The sequence below is a fragment of the Bos mutus genome, chromosome 10 (genome assembly GCF_027580195.1).
Source record: "Bos mutus isolate GX-2022 chromosome 10, NWIPB_WYAK_1.1, whole genome shotgun sequence".
Classification (NCBI taxonomy): domain Eukaryota; kingdom Metazoa; phylum Chordata; class Mammalia; order Artiodactyla; family Bovidae; genus Bos; species Bos mutus.
This window is the reverse complement of record NC_091626.1, coordinates 10,465,933-10,487,340: the sequence shown is the minus strand read 5'-3', so window position 1 is coordinate 10,487,340 and position 21,408 is coordinate 10,465,933. Positions and strand designations below refer to the sequence as shown.

At 38.4% G+C, this 21,408-nt stretch overlaps 1 protein-coding gene and 1 long non-coding RNA gene across 5 annotated transcripts in view; one reads left to right on the top strand and one right to left on the bottom strand.

Moving 5' to 3' along the window:
• Positions 1 to 21,408, bottom strand: part of LOC138989361 (uncharacterized) — a 159,581-nt gene that overhangs the window by 20,770 nt on the left and 117,403 nt on the right. For both annotated transcript variants that reach the window (XR_011465547.1, XR_011465548.1), the window contains exon 3: positions 19,782 to 19,971. This is a non-coding gene — a long non-coding RNA (uncharacterized lncRNA). The remainder of the gene's footprint in view (positions 1 to 19,781; positions 19,972 to 21,408) is intronic.
• MTX3 (metaxin 3) lies at positions 3,252 to 14,019 on the top strand. Of its 3 annotated transcripts, XM_005910154.2 has the most exons (9): positions 3,252 to 3,346; positions 3,862 to 3,931; positions 4,322 to 4,398; positions 5,585 to 5,677; positions 6,194 to 6,376; positions 6,608 to 6,684; positions 7,192 to 7,349; positions 8,785 to 8,873; positions 12,132 to 14,018. In XM_005910154.2, the coding sequence occupies exons 1-9, from the start codon at positions 3,266 to 3,268 to the stop codon at positions 12,240 to 12,242; spliced, it is 939 nt and encodes a 312-aa protein (XP_005910216.1). In that variant the 5' UTR covers positions 3,252 to 3,265; the 3' UTR covers positions 12,243 to 14,018. The 3 variants fall into 3 exon arrangements, with proteins under 3 accessions (XP_005910216.1, XP_070233371.1, XP_005910217.1); XM_070377270.1 differs by lacking the exon at positions 5,585 to 5,677 and having other exon boundaries at positions 12,132 to 14,019; XM_005910155.2 differs by lacking the exon at positions 8,785 to 8,873 and having other exon boundaries at positions 12,132 to 14,019.

Sequence of the window (21,408 nt, the reverse complement as noted above, 5' to 3'; positions counted from 1 at the left end):
AAATCAACTATATTTCAATAAAAATTTTTTTAAAAGATGAAGGCTACAGGCAGAATGACATAGTGTTTAAGAGTATGAGCCTAGAATGCCTGGGCTCAAATCCTGTCTCTATCACCTGTTGGCTAGGTGACCTTGGGAAGGTTAATTAACAACTTTGGCCCTTAATTTCCCTCCCTGAAAATAGGGGAACATTATAGTACTTACCTCATGGAGTCATTATGAAGGTCAAATGTGCTATGTTGGATATTTAAAACAATTTCTGGCGTGCAGAAATTGTTCCACGAATGTCAACTATTATTAAATGCTTATCAGACACAAAATGATAGTATCTCAGAACTACTTCCTTTATAAGTGAGTGAGTCAAGGAATAAAGGTAAAATAATTGGCTCAAGGTCATAGGGCTATTTAGAAACAAAGTCAGGAAACCGGTTCTGCTGATCTCCATTCAGTATTCGTTATTTTCCTCCCCAAGAATTCCATATCTGAACATGGATGTGACTTATAGAAGTTTAGAGTTAAAAGCAACATTCAAGGATTTCTAGTTCATAATGCATGATCACTTGTTACTGTCATCTTTGCTAACAGCACCATTTCACAGATTCTTAACAACCCAGACAAAGGATCCTAACAGAATCTGTAACATGGCTCCTAAGTTAAGGAACACATGAGGGATAGGAATGGATGCCAAGATCAAGTCCCTGGAGTCCAGATGACCATCACTAGATGAAACTATTTTTAATGTCTATCTTATGAAAAATAAGATTTCTTTTTCAGGGAAAACATTGTCTGGAATACTCATTATAAAGTTGTAATTCAGGTCATCCCACACATACATAAATGTTTTGCAGATATTATGTTTCCTGGTAGGAATCTGAAATTATGATTTTGACAAACTTTGAACAATATTCTTTAGCAGCCATAAAAATGCACAGGGGCCAACTACCCATACCACGCATAATTCCTGAAGGTTTCGGCTTTCTGTGTGGTTCTCTGGAACAATACTTCAGCCTGGTTGTGCAATCAACTGTGCTAGGGTTCTAAAATTCAATCTAGCAAATATAGACTCTCCAGAGGAACTGCAGCAAAAAAAAACTGCTATTAAATAGATACAAATAAACCTGTGTGTAAAGATTCTCTCATCAAAAGCAATAGCATGCCATTCTCTGTCTCAACGCAATGCTAAGAGATTCAATTTCCCTTTAATGCAAATGAAACTGTCCTTTGTAACAGTAGCAATAAGGGAGAAGGCTGAGCTGAGGAATTAATAATAATTGTGTGTCCACAAAGAATGTACATCCACTTTAACCCCCCTCCCTTCTATAAACAAGACTCAAGCAACATACATTCTCTGTGTACGATTATTTAAAATGCCTAATTGTCGTATCTGGACTCTGAGATTTATGGCTTTGGATTTTAATCCTCTAAACAGGGAGTCCAATTACTTGAATCTGAAAGTTGAATTACCTTCTTTATACGGAAGACTACACAGACAGTTTCTACTGATTCCGCAGAGGATGTATCATTTCTGCTCTCTGCTTCCATAGTATTTTAATCTCCAACTTTTCTCTTGATAAACTGATTTGTTACACCTAATTCTTTGTCTCCTTGGTAGACTATAAACTCCTGAGAATAGAATTAATAACTTATTTATCTCTGTATCATCCCAGAATTTTACAGTGTTTTGGAGATAGCAGCTGCTCAATAAATATTTTGACATGTAATTTTAATGATATTTATGTTACACATTTTCCAATTTTAAGTATTGTTAATGGAATCTCACCTTTGACATAACTTCTCTACCCATTTCTTCGAAGTTTCAAACTCTTGCTTTTGAAACATGAAAAAGGACTCTAGCAGATTGATACTGTAATTTAGATGGCTGTGTAAACAGTAAGGGACTGTTTAGCAATTACTTGTTGAGTTGTAACTTTATGAAAATTTGCAGAGATTTCTTTTGAGTTTTCAGTTGTTTAAAGGGACCCAATCATCTCAGGGGCATGGAAAAGGAAAGAGCTCAGAGGAATGCCTGAGAGAATATCCCAGAAAGTCTACTGTGCCTTCTAGAAAGACACCTGGTACCCAAGTCCTAATTTCAAGACCCAGAGAGCATGTTATGATCAAGACATTTCCAGGGTCCATCTTTCCTTTTTTTTCCTCAGTTTTTCTAAGAAATTGTCAGTTTGATGTTTAAGAAACATGTAGTTCATGCCCACAAGGCCCACAGACACGACTGATGACATGTTGCAGGGCCCAATTGAAATAAAAAACTCAGGACCCTCTGTTCAAAAATTATTAAGAATTTCAAAACAATAACACCGGAACATTAAGGCAAGTGTGAGCTTTCTAAGCACAGGTCTCTGTAATTGCTGAGGTCTCACATCTAGGAAGCCAGCCCAATTCTGTCTTCCAAGAACTTTCAGTACACTGAAAGGCAAAAAGTTTTTATCAGGTAGAAGCTACAATTCAAGTATGTACAAGAGGCTGCAGGGATCCAGAAGTTCCTGATTTCGGAAAACTGTACCAGGGAGATGACAGTTAAGCTCATCTTTGAGGGAGCAGAGCCAGGGAAGAAAGAAAGATATTCCAGACTGAAGAAGGGCAGAATTCTTCAAACTCCAGGAAACTTGACAAACTCCAGGAAACTTGCTACTTTTAGAAAAAGTGTAACAAGTAAACATGCAGGTGACTAACTGAGATTGAGAATGGCAAGAAGCAGAAGCCAAATATATGAGGGAAAGGGGTCAAACAATCAGAGTGCCTACGATGTATGTCAAGTTCTTTACCCCCATGTCATAGTTTTAAACAGAACAATCTTGTGACTAAACTACTATGCCTAGTTCTACAAATGGGTTAGTTTAGGCCCAGGGTAGTAATGGTCAAAGGGCTTGGGACACATTGCTTGCTTTAGTCGCTAAGTCGTGTCCGAACCCCATGGACTGTATAGCCTGCCAGGCTCCCCCGTCCCTGGGATTCTCCAGGCAAGAATACTGGAGTGGGTTGCCAGTTCCTTCTCCATGGGACACATTAGGCATGCAATAAGTATCTGGGGACTTACTACTAGCAGGCTATCTGACTTACTGCCCAGGACTCTCAACCCCTAGGCCAAGCCGATTCTAAGCATGCGATTAATCCCTCCAGGGGTCCTTCTCGCATCTCTCCCGGTCCCCAGAGATCTCTTCTCTCCTCGCCCCGCCCCCGTGATTCCACCTGCCGGAAAGTAGGTGGCAAAAGCACTTCCGGGATAACAAAGGTCGGCCCCGGCAAGATGGCGGCCCCCTTGGAACTCAGTTGCTGGGGAGGCGGCTGGGGGCTTCCGTCGGTGCACAGCGACTCCCTGGTGGTGATGGTGAGGCCGTCTCGCTGGCGCGGGCGCGGGCAAGAAGGGGCGGGGCCAGAGGCGCGAGGCTGGCTGGCCGGGTCCCGGCGGCTAAAGGTGGTTCCCGCGCGGCGCACCGGCCCGGGCAGGCCCGGACGCTGCTTGCAGCAGCAATCTGGGCTCCCTCGCGTCCGAGAAGTTACAGCCTAGCCTGTGTCCCCGCCGAAGCCACGGCGGGGAAGTCATGGCTTCACCGCTTGTCTCCGAGTGTTTTCAATCATGCAAAGCTGTCTGGGCGATGGAAAGCCCAAAGCAGGGGGCGCGCGCTCCCTGCTCTGTATCCCCTGAATGTTGGGGTGGGGGTGAAATAAACCCCCAAAGCCCTGGCAGCTGCCGTGCGCAACAGCGGCTAGAAGTCTGGGGAGGGATGCGGCCCCGGAGTCTGATGTGTCTACCTTTCGGGGCACCCAGATTTGAAGTCAAGCTGCTCTGCAGATTTCCTTTAGTACTCAGTCTAAAATGTTTTATTGCAAACTCTCTTTCAGGCTTACGCCAAATTTTCTGGTGCACCCCTGAAAGTCAATGTCATAGATAACAACTGGAGAGGTTCAAGAGGTACACTGTAAACTTTTAAACGCTCCTTTCTGCCCCCTTTCTGCCCCATCCCCCCTCTCATTTAAAGCTAGAAGGCATGTAGCCATGGAGTACCTTGGGGTTTTAATTCTCACCATGACCTTGATTGTATGTTGCTTATGTTTTGATCATTCTGAGTAATACTTCAAAGGACAAGCCAAATAAGTGGAAATTATGAGAAATGAAATGCTCTCCAAAACTGTGTGTGTGTGTGTGTGTGTGTGTGTGTGTGTGTGTAACACTGCAAAAACCTAAAATATCTTACTCATTTTTTCCTCCTCCAAATGTGATTGGTGTAGTTTTAAGGGTACTGGGATCTCTTCAAAGGATATCAAAATGCCTTATTGTGTTTAAAATGTTTTTTGATTATAGGAGATGTACCAGTTTTGACAACTGAAGACAGTACTATTTCTCAGCCAGCAAAAATACTAAACTTTTTAAGAAAACAGGTGGGTGGTCCTTTTTGAATAAGTAGATTCTCCATCCCTGCATGTTACTTTAAAAAAAGAAAAACATTAAAAATATTTGTTTAGAATTCCTTTTTGGAGATACATGCAATGCTTCAGTTGAGTCCGACTCTTTGTGACCCCATGGACTGTAGCCCACCAGGTTCCTCTGTCCATGGGGATTCTCCAGGCAAGAATATCAGAGTGGGTTGCCATTCGCTCGTCCAGAGGATCTTCCCTGCCCAAGGATTGAACCCCGGGTCTCCTGCATTGCAGGCAGATTCTTTACACCTAACCACCTTGGAGATACATAAGATTTGATAAAAAAAAAAAAAAAAAACAAACATAAATCTGAGAGTCACTGCTCTAAATTGAGTTGTACTGTGATTCAAAAGCCATATAGTGAGTTACAGTCAACTTATATGATCATGCACTTTGCTTGGCTTTTATTGAAGTTTAGGTATAAGTAGATTCAATTTAGCGATCTTCACTATTACACTTATTGATATGATTGTAAATTTAGTTCCATAACTGCTACACATTTTGTTCTTGGTATGAGGTCTGAGTTCCTATCAACTAGCAACTATTTTTTAAAATTACTTAAAACTGTGACTGAACTGAACTGATCTGATACTAATACTAATAGTTGCAGTTAAATGTTTCATGAAATAATGTATCCAAAATATCTGAACATGCCAAGGTTTATGTATCTAAAATGTTTAAACATGTAGCAATTTATATAAACGTGAAAGTTATCATCAGTTTTGCCAATAGTTAAGGAAGTCCTATGTCAACAAAATTTAGAACTTTTCTAAATGGGAAAGTTTTCTCTTTTCATGGGGAACACAGCTAATTAGAACTTTTCCTTGTTATAAATTAACAAAAATAATAATAGCTTATATTAAGTTTGTACTACATGCCATGCACTAAACTAAGGTCATTAAAAATCATTGACATAATAGTTAAAAATAAAAATTAAATATAACATTTATGGACCTTACTGTGTACATGACACTGTGCTCAGAACTTTATTTGCATTAAGTAGCATTTGTTACTGAATTTGTATTTCTCTTTTCCCTTTTAATATGTTTGCCATTTTTGAAGAAGAATAGGAGTCCTAGTTTATTTAGTTTCACTGTTTTGGGATGTTCTTGACTTATGAGGTTTTGGGTTTTATATTTTTTAACAGAAATACAATGCTGATTATGAACTTTCAGCAAAACAAGGGGCAGATACGCTAGCTTACATTGCTCTCCTTGAAGAGAAGCTTCTTCCTGCAGTGGTGAGCATTGGTGAATATTATAGTATTTTAGTGACTTACTGAGAATGTACTTAGTCTGCTTAGAAAAAAAATAACGGAAGAGGCGTAAGAGAGGAAATTTCATTTATGTATTATTTTCGATTGTTTCACGTAACTGTGAAACTGGGTTGATTCTGTTAGACATGCAACTAGTATAGGAACCAACAAAGTGAAAGACAGTGTCATTTTGGAAATAAAAATTCTCTGTGAAAGACAGAGTTTGTTGCTCCATGTATAGATTTGGGCCAACTGTAATTCATTCAGAAAATATTCATTAAGTACCTGGTATGTTCCAGGCCTTATTCTGTATGCTTGGGATAGAGCAAAACAAAACTCACATGTTTAAAAACCTTGATTTATCCTTGAATCATCCTAGCTGGAAAATGGGTATGAAGTTAATTTCACTCAGAGATATTTATGAAAAAGTTTTACATCTACTGAATGATCTTCTTTTAATAAAAGAATATCCTTGTAGTGTTTTTCCCTCTCCTTTTGCAGCTTCACACATTCTGGGTTGAGAGTGATAATTACTTTACTGTGACAAAGCCATGGTTTGCTTCACGAATGCCTTTTCCCTTGAGTTTGATCCTGCCTGGAAGAATGTCTAAAGGAGCACTGAATAGGATTCTCCTAACCAGGGGAGAGCCTCCCTTCTACCACCTTCGAGAAGTAGAAGCTCAGGTATGGTTGGAATTACCTTCAGAGCAAGGGCTCTCTGGAGGAGGGACAAGAGAGAACAGAGATGAAACTATTGGGTTGGTCAAAAAATTCGTTCAGGTTTTTCTGTATGATAAGATGGTACAAAAAAACCCGAGCAAACTTTTTGGCCTGCCCAATACTTATCGATGCCAGCCTGAAAAGGAGTTCTTGAGCATCTTTCCTACTTTTGAGATGTAATTTCATCCTTATTAGATATACAGAGATGCGAAGGAGTGCCTAAATCTTCTGTCAAACAGATTGGGAACATCTCAGTTTTTCTTTGGAGATATGTGAGTACATTCCCTTATAAAACCATTTTAATGTTTTGTTCGCATATATCCATTGAGCAGTAACTTAAAGCAAGTTCCCTTGCCAGGTCCTTTTACCCCATCCCCAATGAGTTTGCCACTTAAAAAAATACTTGGTGGATTTTTTTACTATGGGAAACTTTCTGTTGGGGTAATCTAACATTGACTTCATATGTTGCATATGTGACTTTGAAACTTTTAAGACTGTTTCCACCCAGTCTGTAGTCTCTATATGATGCCTGTGAGTAAATCTTTTAATTTACAACTTAAATTTTCTTCTAAATAAAATGGATAAGAGTATTTTAAAAAACTGCTAATGAGTAAAACCCTAGTTGTTTCATTTTTATAAGCCCAAATGGGTAATAAACCTTTTAAAAGACTATATTGTATACTGCAGAATTGATAAATGTATTTGAGAAAAAGTTTTTAGCATAATCCCAGATTAATATTTTCTTATGTGCTTTTTAAAAATCCTTAATTTATTTTCAGGCCTTCCACTTTGGATGCCTATGTGTTTGGTTTTCTCGCACCTCTTTATAAAGTACGTTTTCCTAAAGTTCAGTTACAAGAACATTTGAAGCAGCTCTCCAACCTGTGTCGCTTTTGTGATGATATCCTAAACAGTTATTTTAGGGTTAGTCTTGGAGGTAAGTTGGTTCTTCTTCAGCTAATCTTTGTTTGTATAGAATATTTGCATATTCTCCTAAGGAGATATACACCAAATCCATTACTTATTTAAAACGTGTGTATATTGTCTTTAAACCTTGGTTTGCTGCTGCTGCTGCTAAGGTGCTTCAGTCGTGTCCGACTCTGCGACCCCATAGATGGCAGCCCACCAGGCTCCTCCGTCCCTGGGATTCTCCAGGCAAGAACACTGGAGTGGGTTGCCATTTCCTTCTCCAAAATCCTGGTTTATAAAACTTCAAAAAGTGGCATTTTTTCCAACTTTTCTTCCCCCCATGTGTTAGTTCTTTCAATAGAGAAATATTTATTTGCCTTTTGTCTGTTCTTCTGGATTTTATACAGTTCTCGCTTCTTGTTCTTTAAATATTGCCCCTTTGAAGTGGGTCATTTTCTTCTAAAAGTTAACCACAGGTATTTATTATGTCCCTATTGAAAGACAGCCTTTATCCTAATGCAAATGGGCAATTACTTTAAATGTTGCTTCTGACATTTTCCTGCGTGAACAGAAATGAGCAGCAGATTGATTTTGGTGAGGTACATTCCCATGATTCCACTACTTGCAAACTGATTGCAGCAGACTGGAGGTATAGTAAATAGAGGGCACCGGGCACTTAGGTGCTGCTTCTTCGGGAGCGTGGGGCCCTGTGCTTAAGTGATCGGGACACTACGTTTGTGTGGGCAGAGTTGGCAGAAATTGTCCTTTTAAGAAACAAGTCATGAGGACCATTGGCTTAGGAACAGTTTACTTTTTTATATAGTGCGTTATGTGTTTTGTGTATAATACACTTGTATGTAACAAGGGAGAGGTTAGGAGTTTGGAAGTCATGAAACTGAGTAATTTTCAACCTTGTTACTTGGGAGCAGTGGTTAGCAAACCTGACCACAGAACAAATACAAAATCTTAAATCCTGTACCAGATTCACTGAATTAGAATAGAATCCACTCCTGGAATAGATCCCAGAAAACTGTATTTTTTTAAAGTCCGTTCGAGTGCTTTGGAGGCGTGGATACTTGTTTGGCCCTTAGAAAGCTCTTCAAATGCAGTAGTTGTAACTAAAGGCCTATTTGAAATGGGTGGGGAAAAGGTACAAGTCAAATTTGAGAAGGCAATGAGGACTGCTGTGCTCTTATTAAAGACCTGGCTGTCTGCCTAACACTTGGCTAACTGGGTCTCCTTAAGGACACATTTAGCCCTTTGGCTTAGGGTTTGGTTTTGGAGTATTACTGTATGTCTTAAGTTTGCCTTTGAACCGAGAATGGTTTTTCACTTTGCCTTTTTGGGGAGGTGGGTGGGGGATGGAGCACTTAGGGGGTGGATAGACTTAATATTCTTTGAATCTAAACAGCTTGTAAGGCTTTCAAAATTTCCTCTTTCTGATTTCTGTCCTGGCTTCTTAGGCATCTCTCCTGCTGGACAAGAAACGGTAGATGCAAATCTACAGAAACTGACACAACTTGTAAATAAGGAATCCAACTTGATTGAAAAGGTCAAGTTTACTTCAGTCGTTATTTTGTACTAGTTCAGCCTTTTCCTTTCTGCAGTTAATATTGTAACTTGGGTTATGCATTACCTTTACCCTTTTCTTTATTTTTTTAAGTTTATTTTTTTTCAGAAAGTTGTTTAAATATGCATTTACTAAAGCAGTACAAAATACAGTGTTTTGAAGCCAGTAATGGACTGATTGGGGGAAAGATCTGATAATAGCATTGGGTTTACTTTTACCACACAATTAGCAGTACTTTTCAAGTTAGGAGACTTTGGCTTTAAAAAAAAAAAAAAAAAGAGGGGGAGAGAGAAAGAAACAGAAAAATACTTCTTGCTTGCTTGTCTGCTCCTTTCCGTCTCTCAGGGTTGTGTTCTTGATTGTAAGCTCCTGTGCTTATTCTTTCTTACTAATAGCACTATGGTGTCTTTTTCTTTCTTTCACATGTGTTTTTATTTTTTTCTCCTTCCTATCCTCTGTTCTAAATGTTGCTTACAGTTTTTGGCTAGCGTGGATATTTGCCACTTAGGGACTATGCATTTGTTGAGAGAAATATTGAGGAATTGGGCAGGGGAGGGAACCAACAATGGAAATTTCAAGGGTGATTCTAGGTGGAAAAAAGAGAGTTATACAGTTTTTTCCTCAAGTGTTTGATAAACTTGCTTTTTTCTTATACAAATGGATAATGCTTCATTCTTTCACAAACTAAGGGGTCATTATGGCCTAATAACACTGGCTAGAGGTTTGGGGGATTGAGTAACAGGCACTGTATCATATGAGCTGTATATGAGTTATCTCATTTACTCTCACAGAAACCCTGTGTGTGCAGGTACTCTGTTATCCCCGTTTTACAGATGAGATAACTGAAGCTTCAAGTAGCTTATAACATCATCTGCCTGAGGTCATTCAGCTGGCAAGAAGTAGAGAGAGAATCTGAACCCTAGTAATTGGATTCCAGCATGGGCTGTGTAGTCAGCTCTGTAACTCGTGAATGAAATTATGTATCCATTACTACTGGTGGTAATAGCCAGTTTTACAACTGCCACTCTCTGGAATGACCATTTTATTTCTTTTTATGGTATATTCTTGGGTTTTCCTTGTGGCTCAGCTGGTAAAGAATCCGCCTGCAGTGTGGGAGACCTTTGTTGGGAAGATCCCCTGGAGAAGGGAAAGGCTACCCACTCCAGTATTCTGGCCTGGAGAATTCCATGGACTGTGTAGTCCATGGGGTCACAAAGAGTCGGACACGACTGAGCACCTTTCACTTCACTTCATGATCCCCTGGAGAAGACAGTGGCTACCCACTCCAGGATTCTTGCCTGGAGAATCCCATGAACAGAGGAGCCTGATGGGCTATAGTCCACAGGGTTGCAAAGAATCAGACACAACTGAGCGACTAACACTTAACTTCTTACCTATGTACCTCTTGTTAAAGTTTGGGTAAGCTGAATGAAAGCCAAGTTTGTCTTAATTCTTAGCCCAATGCAGTAAATCTCATGAGAGGAAATACACCAAGAGTTAAGTGTGGATAATGGAAAAATTATTCAGACTGTTGTAGATACTTTTCTGCTGGATGAAGACTATCCAGTGTAGTTTTCATTTCCATCTGTGGCAAATTCATTTCAGACCTACATGTGCAGAAGGTGAAACCAAGAGGCCCTGCCACCACTTCTGTAAAGTTCACTGTGGCATCATCACTATATGAGAGTCTCCTAGCCCTGTGCCAGCACCTCTCCCCACCCCACTTCCCATCTGCTCTTCAGTATGGATCACTGTTCGCTACAAGACAATAGAACAACAAATTCTCTTGACTACCACTGTTCACCATTTAGTCAGAAAATCTAGAGCTTAAAAAAAAAAGAAAAAAGTTATGTTTGAGGAACTTAGTTCTTGCAAGGAAAAAAAGACAACACAACTGATTCAAATAGTTCACTGGGAATACTCTTGTCCATTGGAAAACTGAGTTAGTCTTCTATTCTTTTCCTTTGATTATAAACCCCGTGTACCTCTGTTGAAACATTTCCTCTGTGCTTTATAAAAACATCTTGAAAGGAGAGAGTTTTGCGCTACACATGTTAAAACTCTGAAAAAAACCTGTCTACCAGCTAGGTGATAAGACGCTGTATTCTGTTGGTTTTGGGTCATCGATGGCAGCTGCTTTCAAGACTTTTATGAAGTAGCTTAACACCAGGACCTTGCACTCTGGTTTTGGGGTACCCTGGTTAAAGGTAGCTTTCTAGGGTCTGACTCAGATCTAAATAACCCCTCTTCTGATGTTTTCAGGGATGCTAATGTACTCCTGAAACTCTTGGACATTTTCTAAATGTGCTCCACGTTACTTTGTTTCTCTAGAGCAGACTTAGAACTGATCCATTGTTTGCAGTGCCTCTGGATGAGGTCTAAAGTATTTATCCTTCTGTCTCTTTTCCTAGCCTTCCTTGGTCTAAATACTCAGAGCCTAAAAGAGGTGATCTTTTTGAGTGGAGTACAGGTCATTTTTATTGAGACATTGAGGCATAGTTGGAAGAACAATAGTATTAGTATAAGACCAGGGTTCACATTTCAGCGCTAATGCTAGCTTTGCTAATGCAAATCTGATAACCTTTCTGAGCTTCCTTTTGCTAATCTGTAAAATAGAGAATGATGGTCTTTTTTTCTTTATAATTGTCTTGGGAAGCTCAAATGAGAACATACTTTGTAACCTGTGGAAAGTAGTCTAACAGAAATGTTGCTTTTACGCTTAGTATGAGAAGGTTTCTTAAACCAAGTTGTACTGTGGTTGAATTCAGACGGTTCATTTTGTGACATTACTGTAATTTTGTGAAGCCATCCAGGATGAGCCATACCGCTTTTATACATACACTAAGTGAAAGTGAAAGTCGCTCAGTCGTGTCTGACTCTTTGCAACCCCATGGACTATACAGTCCATGGAATTCTCCAGGCCAGAATACTGAAGTGGGTAGCCTTTCCCTGCTCCAGGGATCTTCCCAACCCAGGGATCGAACCCAGGTCTCCCACATTGCAGGCGGATTATTTACCAGCTGAGCCACAAGGGAAGCCCCGTACATGTACTAAGTCAGGCAGTATTTAGGTATGGTGTTTAGAATTCTTTGGAGATTATTTGCAAGAAGAGATTTCTCTAGCAGAGCTAGAAACATAAGGTTCTGTACTTGTCTAGGCTATAGTTTGGGTGGGGACGCCACAGTCCGTATTCGTGGTACCACAGCTATTAGTCAGATGTACCTTTTGTACTTTCCACAGATGGATGACAATCTTCGCCAAAGCCCTCAGCTTCCTCCTCGGAAACTGCCAACACTTAAATTGACTCCAGCAGAAGAAGAAAGTAATTCCTTACACCGGCTATCACCCTGACAGTCATCATGCTTTGTGTCCAGAGTCATGTAATTGTTGCAGCAATCTCTTACACTAAGTGTGTGAAGGGCAAAAAGAAAATGCTAAAAATAGGTAGAAGGAAGACTCTAAAACAAAAGAAACTTTCTATGACAGCAATTTTTTTTCGTTAGGAAGCTTCTGTTTTAGCTTGGCAATGCACTTTAAATAACAGCAGCGTGAATGCTAAATGAACTTGGCGGGGGGGAGAGAAAATACATTGTACTGTATATAAAAACCAGCCTTAACCTTGGCAGATTTTTGCCTTTGGTTCACATGTTGCTGGCCCAAAGCTCCACTTCTGTTCTGAATGTGCACACTTAATTTATTCAAGTTAATTTATTAATTTAGTATCCTTAGACCAGTCTGAATATTTAATATGTGGCTCTTTGCCTAAGGCCTTTTCTCTTCTCTTTAGAAATCTGATGCCTATTTTAGACACCAGGAAAAATATATTATTCTAATATTCTCTTTAATAGAAAACCTGTATTTAATGTTAAAAAACAAGGAATGTGTTTCTTAATAATCTCACAAGTCTAACCTTTGGGGGAGTTAGTACCATATATATAAATATTAAAGGTGGTAACATATAATATTTGTCTGACTATATGCACTTCAATATAACAGTATTTGCTGATGTGTTCAGTATAGGTTAGCAAGGGCTGTTTTAATTTATTGAAGCTTTGCCGCCGCTGCTGCTGCTGCTAAGTCGCATCAGTCGTGTCCGACTCTGTGTGGCCCCATAGACGGCAGCCCACCAGGCTCCCCCGTCCCTGGGATTCTCCAGGCAAGAACACTGGAGTGGGTTGCCATTTCCTTCTCCAATGCATGAAAGTGAAAAGTGAAAGTGAAGTTGCTCAGTCGTGTCCAGCTCTTAGCGACCCCATGGTTTGCAGCCCACCAGGCTCCTCCGTCCATGGGATTTTCCAGGCAAGAGTAATTGAAGCTTTAGGCCTGTGTATTTGTAGTACATCTTTAACACTAGTCATCTCTTTCTTGGATTGATTTCAGGAGAGCTGAATGTTAGCATCTCTTTTATGTTAGGCTGTAAAGTCTTACAACACTTGATCAGTTGTTAGACACTACTCAGGAGGAGCCCGCCGCCCCAGAACTGGAAGCACCTACTGTGCATCTGATCCAAGTTCACCATGCTTGGCTCAGACCAGTGTTCTTTCCTGAGAAACATACCACATAGTCAGAAGCTTTATGACAACTAATTATTTTCCATAGAGCTTAACTACAGTTGAAGGATTCTTTGGAATAATCAGAAATAGCATATTTTAAGGAACATTTTCCATTTATTGGTTGCTGAACTGTTAAAAGATTTGCTGTGTGGGTAATTTTACTTAGAATCTTGCTTATTTTAGTGGCTGAGGTGCTTCTGCCGTCTTAAAACCACTTCTGGGGTTTTTTAAATATAGGACCATGTTTTTGATTAGTGTCTTAAAAGATTACTATGGTGCTCAGCAAATCTTATCTCATCCTGCTGAAACCCCCATGTTAGGAAAACAGCTTTGGAGTCAGTAGACTCGTCTAATTTGAGCTGAGTGGAGCTCAGCAGTGTTTGACCTGCATCCTCTCAATTTGTTCTGTATTAGGTAGCTATTTATATAGGAGTCTTTAAGTCATCATAAATATTTTTTCTTGAAAGTTTTAATGAGAAACAAGGTAATCTTCAAGGTCTTGGTTGTCTGTCTGGATACATTGAGAGAAAGTCACTCATCTGTTTCACATTACTTCTGCAACAGGTGGGAGAGTGGGTGGGTGGGAGTGGGGGTGGGGGGGTGCGTGGGGGTGTGAGCGTGTTTTATGTTATTAGTCTTCTGTTAGATTCCAGCAGTCGGAAATCTGTAGAGAGGGTGTGTGTGTGTGTGTGTGCTATTCTGTGTTAGTCTTCTGTTAGATTCCAGCAGTCGGAAATCTGTATGAATATTCTGTGTTGGAAATCATGACTGTAGGACTTTATTATCCTCTGGGATTAATGTATACTGAAGAAGGGTGGTTAGCACACTAATCAGACATCTGTTTGTGCGTTAGTGGTTAGTCATTTTCAATTATGATTTCTATTAAAGCTTTCAAAAAGCATTTGAAGTGACTTACAATTGTTAAACATGTGTAAAATAGGACAGTTAAAATTGGGTTTTGGAAAAATAAAAAATTTGTAGGAGATAGAACTATACTAACCCAACCCTAACTATACTAACTCTAAAATTGAATGGTAAATTTAACTCCCAAGTTTCCCCATGGACAAAATCAAAGAATAATACGGGGTTATGTAAAGTTTTCTGTCAATAAAGTGACTAATGTCCATGAGTAAGAAAAATGTGTTTACATTTTTAAAGAATGTGGGTATTGTGTTCTTATGACACAAAGATGCAGCTAATAAGCATACTGTAATGTTTAATGTGTTGAAAGTTGAATCAAAAGGTATCATTCTGGAATAGCAAGTTTTGTCCTTTGTTTTAGTAGAAAAGATGAATGTAAATATGATTTTATTTCCTTTCAGTCATTCCTGCTTTGAACAGCCTTTGGCTGAGTGCCATATAGGCCATGATACTTCCAGACCATCTGCTAAGAGGCAAAGTATGAGTTAGATAAGTGAAAATTTATATGCTGGGTTACTTAGTTTTGCTTTTTTGGTAAAAGCTAATGAGATGCTAGGAAGTTATCACTGAGTACAAACCATTCCAGGCATCAGCTGCATATATAGGAAACTCTTGGAAAGAAACAACTTTCAGGACTCGACAGAGAGCTTATGATCAACCTGTCAGAATATGCTTTGGATAAAGTTTGAGTTTGCTGAGATAAATGATCCACAATCTTAAAACACTGTGGTAGAGGATAATATGATTAAAAGGACTGTGTTGGTGTTTATGTTTCTTGGCAGTATAGAATGAGAAAATTGGTCAGATAATTCCCGTAAGATAAAGATCTTTCATCCACAGACTGTCATCGGTTGTCCATAAGGCTGACCATTCTCCTAACACCAAAGAAACTGCAAAAGACCTTTAAGGATAGTCATTCCTACACAATATTTTTTCCCCTAAAAGTTTGGCACTGGCAAAGGAATCAAATTTCAACCTAGATATGTTTATTTTTTGAGTGCTAGAGAGTTTACATTAAATCCAAAGAATTTTGATTTCCATTTGTCATTTCTATTCATTTAATATGGCAAGATACATTAACTTAAAAGAATGGGAAAGCTTATTTCAATCAGAGCTAAGTTACAGTTCTCGTAAGTCTACAAAAATGGAAAAAACTAGACATCAAAAGAGGCAGAAATTGGTAACAGTGATAGCATCTAAGAAAACCAATTTTTAAAGGTAGTTTCATGATAAAAGTGGCATTTGAAGTCAACAGTATGTTTTCTTAGAGCCTCTTCCAGGAATAGTCATTTACCAGGTTATTAGATTTTTTTCATCAACTGTTTATTTTTTCATAAGCTGCAAAAAATTGTATCCCTCTAAAACCAAAATGCAAATGCTTACATGTGAATACAAGAAGCTGAGGGATGGTTACATAGGCTCTCTCTCTACTATTTTTGCAACTTCTTTTTGTGAGTCTGTAATTATTTCAGAATAAAAGGGTTTTAAAAGTAAATTCAATAGAGTGAATTTATCTTTAGATAAACTGATTTACAATTTAATGCTTCAGACATAGTATTCAGTTCCAGATGAATAAATGCATATTATAAATTAATTTATTTCATTCCAAGTTTAAAGACAAAAACAAACTCAACTTTATAACATATGATTATCTAAAGATTTGGTTTGCCTTATCAGCAAAGAAAAAACAAGCTAAAACCAAGAACCCCTTTTCCTAAGATAGAAAAAATTCTATGATCTTTATGTTTATAATTATATCTTTTCTCCCTATGGTACCTGGGTTTACCTGGGTTTAAAATATTTTGAAAAAAAGCTCCTCTGTGTCTCCATGTGGTAATCCTTCTTTATTTTGCAGGTGTTCTCTTGCTAAGAACACTAGGACCATGCTTTGATGAACAAAGTGTAGTGTGTGTCTGTGTTTTTTGTTTTAGGCTTACAGGGGTGTAGTGATTGACTTTGTCTTGGTTTAGTTACTTATCTAATTGAAATCCTGAGCAGAGCCACATAGCATATTTGAGTTGTAATGATGGTATTCTGTATATGTTGTTGGCACTTAGAATTATTTTTTGCCTTTTCTCTTGTTCAGCTCTGTGTAATTTGCATTTACTTTTCAGTGTTTTCATATTTCCTAAGAAATTACTAGATTATTAAGAAATTTATTATGTGAACCAAAGGTCAGTAATCCTAGTCTCAAAGGTTTAACTGAAGCATAATTAAATCTTCAAAATGTTGATTTTCATAGAGACATAGAGTGATTTGCTTTTTTTTTTTTAAAGCATTTGTAAAATTATTTATCCCAAAACTCATGTTGGGATATAATGTTTGTTTAAAGCCCAGATTATCTGCCCTAGACTTAAAATTATTGTGATTGAGGTGGAGAGGTATTCTCAGAGTCAGTAAGCATACAAAATTTTTTTGTCCTGATGAGGAGGCCAATGATTACTGATGAGAACTAACATTCTTGAACAGTGATATAAGAAATGGTTACTTTGAGTTGGATGTTTATAAATAGAGAGTGAAATGTTATAATAAAAGACTGTTCAAAGCAAAACAAAATAGTTCCTTTAAAAAATGCAGGAAAATAAGTGTTTTATACCCTCATTATTAATTTGAAATTATATTGTAAGATTTTTTTAAAAAATTATATTTTAGTTTTTTGGAGAAGCAGTTCAAGATATATTTTGGCAGAATATATTGTTATTGTATGAATCGAGAGGTCTTTGGCCAAATAGGTTTGGGAAATTCTGGGTTAGACAAAGTGAAGTTGCTGTAGGCTTCTCAGAACCTTCAATATGCTATTGGTGGTTTCAAACTCCATTGAGGACCTGTATTTGACACACCATTTCCCTATTTTTATGTGGATTTTTTTTAACGTAAGTGTCATGTGGGACTTGTGTTCTGAGAAATACACTTAGAGAAATGCTGCCCTGCGAGTGTTTCTGCTTGTTGGTACTCATTGCAAAGGCTTCCAGCTGTTGGCTGCCCCTCTAGTGAGTGGTGGGAAAACGGGAAGAGACAGGTTAGGACTCCCTTGGACCATAGAGTTGACTGGGAAGTGGCTTTGGGTTTCAATAGGTTGCTGTTTAGGCACCTGTGAGGCCTGTGGTCAGTCCAGTCACTTTCCCTGGAATCCCAGTTAGCCTGGAACAGCTGCACAGGGGTGTGAACTGGCGGTTTCAGAGAACCAGCCACTTCTTAGGCATCTACAAGACAGAGCGAACCAACTTGGGAATCCAGAACAAAGTTCCAAACTGATTTTGGCTGTGCTTTAAAAGTACCAAAAAGGCAATGAGTATTTATAGCATTAAAGTCACATATGAGCTGGGTATTTTATACATATATATATATATATATGCATACACAACAGTGTCGTAGAAAGTCTACATTTGCTTCAGTGACAGAAGCAAAGAAAGTTTAATATTTTCAAGTTCTGTTACTGAAGACATTGTCTAGACAAGGATTGCATGTTTGTGTATGCTTTTTCTAGGATGAGTGTTTACAGCTTTTATTCTGAGCAGTTTCTATATCCCCCCCACTCCCATTTAAGCCTCACTAGACCTTCTTAGAGGACCAAATATGTTTGATTTCATCTCAGAGTACAAAATCAGCCTACTCATTGTAAGGAGGCTCTTTGTTTTCTGCAGTGTATATGGTTGCATATTTGGAACTCCGTGCTTTGGATATGAATTTGATAGAAAGCCTGCCATTGCGTTTGAGTTGTGGTGTAATGGTGAACACCTATCCATGTGCAAAGCAGTTGGATCTTTGATTCTTTAGATTTCCTCATGCAAATTCAGAAAAATGCCTTTTAATCATTGAGTTTACATAACCAAGATCCTTGGAAGTCTAGAAAAAATGATTTGCCAGAGTTTGCATCAGTTCTGAGCAAGTCATGCAGAGTGGAGAAGGCTGTGTGCTGGCCATCCATTCTTTGGCCTGTTGGCTGCCTGTGTTGTAGGGCTGGCGTCTCTATTTCTTGGAGAAGGATCGGTGTACTCAAGCTTTTATGTTAATTGCATAAAGATGAGCTTTATTCTTCTTCTAACTTGGTGTTTTATTTTGTAAAATAGGAAATAATGTCTTCTCATTTTTCTGCTCACTCTGAAGTGGAAATTTGAAGTGTTTGTAATGTAACTTCAGCTTTCTTAAAGACTGATGGTAAAGAAGACAAGAAATTTATGTATACTTATATTGGTTTTGTTCTACCAAGCTTATCTTTGAATGGTAAACATTTGAAACATCTGTTCTAGTGTACAACTACTATAGTTTTGTTATTAACAAACTTAAGCATTATTTGTCATAGTTTCAATATTCTAGCCTTGCCTAGTGTGAATATATTTTACTCAGAGATTATGTACAAGTACCCAGAAGTGATGATGATCAATGTTGTAAAGAATTTATTCTGATACACGAGAAACTGGATATTATGTCAAAATAGCTATTTTCAAAATAAAATCTCAAGTTGCTTGAATGTTTATTAACTCTTGGTTTAATGTTATTTATTCTTTGAGGTGAGTATTTCATTGGGAAGAATTTTGGGGTGGTTGAACATAGTTCTCTGCTGGGACTGAGCTACATGTATGACAAAACCAATACAATATTGTAAAGTAATTAGCCTCCAATTAAAATAAATAAATTTATATTAAAAATAAACATTAAAAAATAAATAAAATAAAAATAAAATAAAATGCTCATTCTTTTCCATGATGCATTGAGGTCATTTGTGGTTTTCCCAGCCTGTGCTCAAGGAGGGTAGGTGCCTGCTCCTAGGCCATGGTATGTGTGTGACCTCAGAGAGCTCAACTTCTCAGGGCTACAGTTAGCTCATCCCTTCAGCTCTGTAAGTTGCTTTAAAATTTTCTCTTTTGCTCACCTGGGAAGTCCAGTGATGCTCCACATAATTGGATGGAAGACATACACTGAGAAAAATAATTATAGTTAAAGGGGAAGATATTCATTTTTTTTTTTGCTGCTTTTTGGAAAAAAAAGTGGGGGGCAGGATATGGAGGTATAGAAACCCTGTGAGAGCTGTTAGTCTAGTAGGAGCAGTTTCCCCGAGGGGTTGAGTCTGTTCGTAGAGTTTTTTTTTTTTTAATTGAGGTATAATTTATGTGTAGTAAATGCATCAGCCTTCCAAGTAGAGCTGTTAGGTATGTATTTCTCTCACATGGAAAGCCAACTACATCTTTGTTGATACTTCTGTCCCAAAGAACACAAGTCTTAATTGCATATGAACTTCGGGTTTCAATTCACTCGTGGGTGGATTGAGGTGGTTAGTAATCACCTGCTTTCCACAAGAGAGCAGGAAAGAAGAGTTGGTATTGGCGGGATAATAGAATTCTTTTGGGGGAAGACAACTCTGAGTCACAAAGCTGGAAACCTTTCACCAAAGACCTTCAGAAATTTTGGTTCTTACCTGCTCAGCTCGGAGCCTTGACTTTGGCCTGGGACAGTCTTGGGTGATGAGGTCTCCTGGGTGCCTACTGCAGTGCGATGCCGCTTGGTGGACAGAAGGCTACAGTGTAAACAGCGCTCTGTTTTCTTTTGGCACGAATAGCAGCTGTCGATGTTAAGTTTTGCCACACTGGGATCTTGTCCTGAGGAGACTGAGATAAAGGGGAAAGCGCTAAGATCACTGAGTACTGCCCACACGTTTGAGACAAGTGTATATGAGAACAGGAAGGAAATGGCGGTGGAAAATGGAAGGACTTGTCTTACTCAAGATCATCGTATGTTCCTAGTTGTAAAGCAAAGGGGATACTCATCCCTTCTTGATCTGACAATTTTGGGGGAAAGGATGAGAAAACATAGTACATTTCTCCAGGTACATTAGTCAGCTTCCTGGAATGCTTTAGACATCTGTGATTAAGAAATGAAGACAGCTGTGCATCATCAAAGACTTTTCTAATTTCTAGCACAGCCAACTCGAGGTCCCAAATGTTGTACTTTACCAAGTAAGAGAGAGGCTAGGATATTTATCCTGCTTTTTGAGTAAGTGAGTAAAAATAGGGAAATCTTGACATTTATAAATAAAATTAGGGATTGGTGTTTCAGATCTGAGTTTGGGGCAGGTGGTCTTTTCAAGAATTTACATTTTGAAAAAGTTAAGAAATCTTTCGGTATAGAAGGAAGCATGACGCTTTCCAAATATCACAGTTAAGACCAAACAGATTTCAGTTTTATTTTAAATGCAAGAAGCAAGCTGACTTATCTGAGGGCTGTCAGACTGTGCCTGTTCTGATGTGTGTTCTCCCAGTTCTCTCCATGAGTGGGGATTTGCCTTTTTCACCAATGAACATGGTTTGCATTTTATATTACACATAATATCCAGTTCAAAGCATGACTACTGATAAAATGGCTTAGAAAAAGGTGGGATGGGATATAGTAGATGTAGAAAGTAAGAGGAAAAAGAAGCAAAGAGAAAGAAAATCTAAATATGATGTAACCAGCTGTGGGGAGGAAGGGGAATGCAATGTAGAAAGACAGTGGATTTTAGAGTTAGAAAGCCTGGCTTAACAGCACACCAAACCAGTGATTTTAAGCAAGTCACTTAATTTTTTATTTATATTATTCATTACAACGCAATGGAATAACTGAATCTGGATAAATGAATGTTTTTATATGTTTGTTTTTTTAAATATATATATATATATGTATTAAAATTTAGAAGCTACCAATAAAAAGAGCCCCATGCCACCTCTTATGAATAACCTGTTTCCATATTGGTATCTAGTCTTTCAGTCGTTTGTTTTCTACACACACACACACACACACACACACACACACACAGTTCTGTATGCTATAACCCTATAGTATATATTTATACTATTCAGAGTGTGCTTTTTCACTTAATGTTCAGAAAATCTTGTAGGTTATTATATATTCTATATAAGTTTTAAAGGGTGTGTGCAATTTCAGGGTAAGATGTTACATGGTTTATTTCACACCCTTGTGATGAACATGAGGGTAAACTCTTCTGGTAATGGTCCATTTGTATTTGCAGTCCATTTGTATTTCTTCTGTAAGTGGTCTATTCATCCTCT